This window comes from Sorex fumeus, unplaced genomic scaffold (genome assembly GCF_029834395.1).
Source record: "Sorex fumeus unplaced genomic scaffold, SorFum_2.1 ptg000013l, whole genome shotgun sequence".
Classification (NCBI taxonomy): domain Eukaryota; kingdom Metazoa; phylum Chordata; class Mammalia; order Eulipotyphla; family Soricidae; genus Sorex; species Sorex fumeus.
Window position 1 is genome coordinate 168,963 of NW_026606070.1, and position 7,973 is coordinate 176,935.

The following is a 7,973-nucleotide window of genomic DNA, read 5'->3' on the forward strand; positions in this document are numbered from 1 at the left end:
AGGGGAAAAGAGAAAAATAACGTGTCTTACTTTCCTCTAGTTGTTTCAAAACTGGATTTTTGAAAGTTGGTTCTTTGCCTTCCAGGGTTGTCTCCTCTGCTGAGGTAGGTTTCCCGTGGGGCTCGATTTCCCTGGCCTCCGGTTGAGTTGAGGGAGATGGCTTGTTGACTTGACTTTCTGGCAAAACTCTGAAGGAATTCCAACGTAGCATTAGAAAGGACAAGTGACTCTGCTCTGGGTGTCAACTGGGCACTAGGTTTGCTCAGAGGGGCAAGAGTCTTCACCTCTTCTTTCTTCCCTTGGAGGGTAAAAGTTTGGCTTCTCCTAGACTCAGGAGGTTCTTCAGTCTCAGTGGGAAGCAAAGTTGATTTTAGGAGATTGTCTTCAGAAGCTCTTTCCTCAGGAGGCTGGGTTGTCTCAGGTGTCATGATGTGAGTGGTTGGCAGCGTTTGGAGACTTTGATTCACGGTGTAAGAAGTTGAGGTTCCGTTCCTCTGGAAGTTTTTCTCCTCAGGTGTTGTAGTCCTAGTATGTGTGGTATTGTGAAGTCCCACACCTGCACTCCATAAACTAGAAAGCAGGACAAACAGCCTTGCCCCCTTCATCTTGGTAGTGTGAAGTCAAGTAGAATGTGTAACAGTCCTTCCAACCCTTTTGACAGTTGCTTCCACACTGAATCCACTAGGCAAGAACTTTGCCAATTGGAGATGTGTAGAGGAAACAGGTTTCTGTGTTTTGCAGTGGACTCAGGAAGTTTGATTTCCTGTTTCTGTAGGTTTTGTGTGATCTATGACCTCCGGTAGGATGGATCTATGGGTGCGGTGAAGGTTCTCTGACAGAGCTAAGGGCAAATTATTATCAGAACAATCTATTAGAAAAACATGAAGTAACTTTTCTCTCTTGTTTTAGGTATTGCTCATTTTGAAGGGAAACTGTCATATTGATGACAGAGAATATGGAATTTTGTTGGGATGGGCTGAACTGGGAAATTAACATTTTGTTCTTCTATAAGGATATTGTGAAAAAAATTTTGGGACACATTTCCACTCCCTCCCATCCAGAGAATAACTATTTGTTCAAAGGCATTTATGCATGCATATACATAAATAATAAAAACTTATTTTTGTGGTCTCTGCATTTTTATACATCACAGGTTGAGTTATTAAAAAGATAAATATGAAAAAGAAAGCTTAAACACCAGAATCAGTTTACATAGAAATTGTTTACTTTTGATTTTTGATGGCCTACAAACGTTTATTAAAATTTTACATTAACTTTAAAAATAAATAAATATGTGGTTATATTTTATAAATGTACTTTAGTTATAGGATTACTTGAAGCTAATCTTAATCGTCATGTTATAACAAAAAAGAAAAGTATAGGGGGTGGGAAGGATACTGGGATACGTGGTGGTGAGAAATGGGCACCGGTGGAGGGATGGGTATTTGATCATTGTATAACTGAAACCCAAGCACAAAAATGTGTAAATCTGCAACTGTACCTCATGATGTCTCACTATTAAAAAAATTTTAATAAAAAAACATAGTTTGGAAATAGAAAAAAAAAGAAAAGTATATGCAAAGGAATTATGTAGACATAAAAGGTACACACTTTGAGTTGTGCCCTCAGAACTTATACCAGAAACAATATTAAACAATATTAAAGAGTTAAAATAGAAATTTTTACTTCCTTTTTTTACCTAATCCTTACCTTGTCATGGTTGAGAGTAATTAGTATTTTACTACTAAGGGATAGTTGGAGAAAAGTGGAGTTACATAAAAAATAAATTAAAATAAAATCCTATATATAATACTTTTATTATATTTTTACTGAAGTATGACTATATAAGAGCTGTGAAAAGTAGGAAGTTAAATTGATCAAAGACTTTCATATTTGTCTTTCATTGTAGATATACTTCATGGGTTTTATGATCCTGCACTTCTAACAAATCTCTAATTCTTGGACTTTAATTAAGCTTTTCCAACCGAAAAAAAATAGTTCATAGGCGAGTCATTAAATACATAAATAACAAATTGTACAATTTCGTTCATGAATTAACTTTTTCTTTATTTAGCAATTATCCAGCCCCCTTATAAGCTTCAGCAAGGTGCTGATGCACATATCAGCACATATATTGCTGATTCTCAAATTGTTTTACTCCTCTATGTAATCTGAAAACTAATTCTGTGTAAATAACTTTTCTGGTAACTCCTGTGTTAGGCATTACACACTTGCTAAATATGCAGTTTTCTTTTAGAACCGGAAAATTAAAAAGCGTTTCTCTCCTGGCTTTGTATTATTGTAGGAATTACTCTAGTCCCTAATCCTGGGTCTAATTTATCTTTGAATTACTAACTACTTATTGGTAATTCTTTTCTTGGCATTCACATATAAGAACACCTCCTTGATGTCTAAGAAGGTACATAAGATAAGATGATTTAAACCAGAGATTTAAACCTTTTTCAAATGTATATGGGGTAATAGTTCCTTTTCAGGAAAAAAAAAAAAGTCAGTGTCCCAATAGAAATCCACCTTCTTTAAGTGAATCCAGGAAAGCAGCTCCAACTGCACCTGAGGCTACTCCTGCCCCTATTCCAGAGTCCTCAGGGTTGATCTCACCTACTTTGGGAAATCCAGTTTAAGCTAATGCATGCTAATCACCAGCAGCTCAGGCTCCCATTGGAAAGGAGAGCAAGGCCTCTGCTTTTCAGCTCTACCCCAGAACAATCTCAGCGTTTGGCATTCGTGAAAAAGGCGGAGACAATCCAGGCAGCAGGGCTTACTAAAAAGAGTAATGAAACTGCATGATTTTAATAACAGGTATAGAATTTAATAGTATTGCAAAAAATATTTTATAGGTTCTCGATCTGAAAAAGACAAAGGCAATTCATTTGGCTTAGAGCAAAATGGTAATTCAGAAAAAAACCAATTAAAATCTCTCTATATACTCTATAGTTTAAGTATCATCCCTTTCAATTTAGTTAAAAGAGATGCATGAGCATTCTGAAAACTTTGAGACACAAGTCAAATAATGACAACATAACTTTTTTTTAATTTTAAAATTTAGAGTTTATTCATTTCAATAGATCTTTATTTTATGCTGCTCAATTTATTTAGAAGGACTGTGTACTTTTCATTGTCATTATGCTATAGACATTTTGCTTTTTCCAAATGAATTCTTTCATTCTCTCTCTCTCTTTTTCTTCTTTTCTTTCTCAAAGAAATTTCTCTGAGAATGTATACTTCATTCTCAATACAAGTTCAATAGAACTTTGCTTAGAATTTGCGAATCATCTTCAGTAAAAGTGAGGATTAATTAGTCACACATGAAGCATGCTTAAATTTCTTATTGCTCTTGGGTGATTTCTTTTATTATTTAGATTCAAAAGCAAGTATTCCACTTCCACTCTACATCTCAGAGTTGATGGCATGAATTAGTATTCATGCCAAAAAATGGACTTAGACCTCAACTTGACACACATAACTTTTTTCCCCTTCTACAGTCTGATTGAAAAACAAAACGTGGACTCCTTTAGGACATTTAAGTGATAATGTGTTACTCATTGATCCGATAAGATAACAAATGCCTCTCAGTGGTAATGAAACTGACCTGAGCTAAGCTATTCATTTGACCTCCTGTAAAGTATTAGTCAGTGGTGACCTTGATTACTGCCATCCTCGCTTACAAGAGACTTTGTGATTAAAAGGCTAAAAGTTCCTTAGCTTATTATAAATCTACTAAGCTATCTTGCTGTTTTACTGCCCAGAGAACTTTCAGTTCACCTGATGGTTTTAAGTGAATGGAGAATTCTTTGATTGGAAAAACAGAATATCTATCTGTATTCCAGAAACAATCAGAGGTGAAAGTCTGAAATTCTTCCTGAGAACTTACTATTCGTCGAGAAAGAACTTAGAAAAATAATATTGATGGAATTCCTGCCTGAAGAATACATTGTCCTTTCTTCTAGCTACTCTAAAAACTATCCGAGGATTAAGGGTTGGAGAGATAGTACAATGGGTACATCATTTACTTTGCACCTGGCTGATTGGATCCTATCCTCAGTATTCCATAGGGTCCCCTAAGTACGTCGAGGAACAACTCCTGGGTGCAGAGGCAGGAGTGACCCCTGAGCATTTCTGGGTGTGAACCCAAAACTGAAAATAAATAAATATGTAAAATTAAAAATATCCTAGGATTATTATAAAATTAAAAATATCCTGTGCTTTCAGAATTGTTTTTATTCCTGGATGCCCCTGTTCTGGTATACCCCCATTTCCCATAGAATAATGTTTTATTAATTTTTATTTATTCACTTTTAAAAATTTTCTAAGAAACCATAAAATTCATGAGTCTATTCACTATAAATCTGGTATCATGAGTTTTTTTTATGTTGTTTTTATTGTATCATTAATATATAATGAATATGTTTATTGAATAATTTGTTTCTGGTGATGAAATGATCTATTTGTTTTATTCTTTTCACTTAAGATGCACATGCATTAATTTTGTATCCCAAGAATATGCAAATTTTTATTAAATTGAAATAAAGATAAATGCAAGCATAAATAAACTTAGGTTGAAGATTTCTCTGTAGATTATGTTCTGCATTACTTAAAAGCATTTTATAACTGTAAGATTTACCAGTCTTTGTAAAGTGTTAGTAGTATTTAGAAACTTGCACTAGATTAATACGAATTCTTAGCAGCTTCCTTTTCTCCCAAGACATTCTTAAAATAGTTTAAATATTTAAAACAAGATTTTATTTAACCCTTACTTATAAAGTAACACTGTAGGGCCAGAGAGACATATAATAGGTAAGGCTGGCTTTGCATGCAGTCAAGCAAGTTCAATCCTCAGCACCCCTAGGTCTAGGAATACCACAGGAAGTGACTCCTGAGCGCAGAGCCAGGCATAAGCCCTAAGTACCACTGGGTATAAACCCCGAAACAAAAATCTGCCCAATTATTTAAGCCTTTTTCAATTTTTTGTTAGTTAAGTAGTATTCAAAAGCTGTTCAATGTTTATGTGGATAAATGGAATTTATGAGCATACAGTAAAATGACTAAGAAGAAATAAAGAGAAAGAGATTGGTATGACTTTGATAAGCCATAAGAAGTGCTAGAAAATTTTAATTTGGCGTGTCATTTAATTTCCCCAATAATTCTAAATAACTATTCTATTTTATTTTACAAACAAGAAGATTAAGCTTAAAGGAATTAAATAGCCTCTTAGCATAATGCAGTGGTTATGAAAAGAACAAATATTTGTGCTAATTAACTTTGATAGTTTCCACTGTCTCCCAAAAAGAAATAGTAAGGAGCTGGAGCGATAGCACAGCAGGTAAGACGTTTGCCTTGCACGCGGCGGACCCCGGTTCGATTCCCAGCATTCCATATGTTCCCCTGAGCAGCATCAGGAGTAAATTCTGAGTGCATGAGCCAGGAGTAATCCCTGTGCATCACTGGGTGTGACCTCCCCCCCCGCCCCGCCCACAAACAAAAAAAAAGAAGAGAAATAGTAAAATAATAAGCATCTAAGGTTGCATTCACATAGAGAAGATCATTTTCAAGTTTTCTTACATTCATTTGTTTCAATTGCCTTAATTTTTTTTTACTTTGAAACAAAAATATGCATTGAAATATTGCTTAATTTAATGATTTCTATTGATTGGATCAAGTTGATTTAGAATCGGAGGGGAAATTTTGTGTCATTACACATTTGCTTTTGGTCTAATAATTCTTCCTCCCCCTTTAGGTGTCCTTTTCTATTTTTGTACACCATTGGAAGAGATAGTATTGCTTTATCCTTGACAACAAATTTGACTACTTGGCAACAGCGATGGCACAAATAAAAATCTTGAAACAACCAATCATAAAAAAATGGTTGGCCTAACCAGAACACCACAAAGGAGAGAGAGAGAGTAAAAGGGACTATGCCTGCTACAGAGACAGGGGGCAGTTGGGGACGGGGTAGGGTTGGTAGGAGAGAGACTGGGAATACTGGTGGTGGAGAATGGGCACTGGTGGAGGGGTGGGTACTCGATCATTGTGTGACTGAAACGTAATCACAAGCGTTTGTAAGTCTGTAACTATCTCACGGTGATTCATTAAAAATTTTTTAAAAATTTTAAAAATGGTTGGCTTAGAAAGAACACTTTTTAGGCAGCAGTAACTTCTTTACTCCCATTTAACACTAGAGGGATGGGCTGGAGCAACAGCAGAGCGGGTAGGGCGTTTGCCTTGCACGCGGCCGACCGGGGTTCAATTCCCAGCATCCCATATGGTCCCCCGAGCACCACCAGGAGTGATTCCTGAGAGCAAAGCCAGGAGTAACCCCTGAGCATTGCCGGGTGTGACCCAAAAAGCAAAAAATAAATAAACACTAGAGGGAAGACTGCTTTATTAATCCATCTCTGGCAGCTAAGCCTGGGTAGAGAGTACAGACTTCTACCTGACAACACGTCTCCACTCTGTTAGTCAGAGAAGTTTCTCTGCGGGCCTCACAGGACATTTCCCATCAGTCTTTTTTTTTTTTTCTATTTGGGTCACACCCGGCAATGCACAGGGGTTACTCCTGGCTCTGTACTCAGGAATTACTCCTGGTGGTGCTCAGGGGACCATATGGGATGCTGGGAATCGAACCCGGGTAGGCTGCATGCAAGGCAAACGCCCTACCTGCTGTGCTATTGCTCCAGTCCCTCCCCTCAGTCTTAACCACCAGACCCCTCCAAAGGCTGGAGCCAAGGCCAAGGATTGGATAGTTGTCTTCCACCATGAGGAAATCTAGGGGCAGGAAAGAACTCATCAGAAAAGTTGGAAAATTGAGTTTGCAGAGTAAAGGAAGAAATCTCTCATATGGTTTTAGTCAGGAGGTGATTCAACGCTCATCTTACCCCTGCGGAGGAGGAAAAACTCTCAAGCTAGGGTATGAGGATGACAAGGCAGCAGGAGGAGGTGCACTGTCACCAGGAAACTGGGACAATTTATACCGTCCTTGAAGCTCAGAGAAGAGGATGCCAGACCAGGAGGGGCCACACTCAAGGACAGAGGAAACAGCTGAGGTGGGGGGTAGGGGTGGTCAGAGGAAGGTTCCATAGTGTTGGTGGTGGGTCGCTTGTGTGGGGATGGAGATGAAACCCATCCCTCCTTCTTGGGAGAATTGCGCCTCCCAGTGAGCTTCCTATTTGGCCCTGCGACTTTGCCACACCCACAGTGTAGGGCTTTGTGATTTCAAGGATGCCTTTGCTCTAACAGGACAGTGGGATTGGTTTGTTTCAATAATTTTACAGGCTGGGCCGGAACTCACTGTCTCTACCCAAGAGTCAACGGGAAGTGTGCCTGGTTGGCTTGATAAAGAGGCCCATTTGGCTGGGGGAGCCTTATCCATTCTCGCAGAGAGCGGAAGGAACTTGTGGTTAGTCTGCTCCGGGCCTTCTCTGCTACAAACTCAAGGCAGCAACGGTTAGATCTTCATTTTCAAGTCTTCTTTCACACTAAGCGGGCGGTATTGCTGGAAACAGAAAAAGTAAACAACGCAAGGAAATAGTGAGTCCAGGAAAAAAATACATGCCAAATTTGGATAAAAACACCAAGCCCACTTTGTTATAGAAAATATTCTTATTACTGTTAGGGCCTAATGAAGTAGTTATAGACACTTTTTAAAGGACCTTTCCTGTTAATAATATTCCCCAAATCCAAAATCAATTTCTCATAGATGAAACATGTAAACTAAAGTCATGTTTAGTTCAGGAAGGGTTTTTTTTTTTGATCTTGGGATAGAGAATTATTTATTGGATAGCAGAAAGCATAAACCATAAAAATTGATATACTGAATCTTTTCAAAACTAAAAACTCCAGTTCATCTGAAACACAATTGAAAAAAAAATAGCAGCCATGCACTTGTACAAAAGGAAGTTCAATATTTGAGCAAATTACATATCTGGAATACAAAATAAATTCCGAGAGATTAATAC

The 7,973-nt window shown here is 37.7% G+C and overlaps 1 protein-coding gene across 1 annotated transcript in view; it reads right to left on the bottom strand.

Annotated features, from left to right (window-relative positions):
• MMRN1 (multimerin 1) overlaps positions 1 to 605 on the bottom strand; it is a 54,943-nt gene extending 54,338 nt beyond the window's left edge. Inside the window, exon 1 of the mRNA XM_056111322.1 lies at positions 31 to 605. Coding sequence (XP_055967297.1) covers positions 31 to 605 — 575 coding nt within the window. The remainder of the gene's footprint in view (positions 1 to 30) is intronic.
• Positions 606 to 7,973: the final 7,368 nt, after the last annotated feature.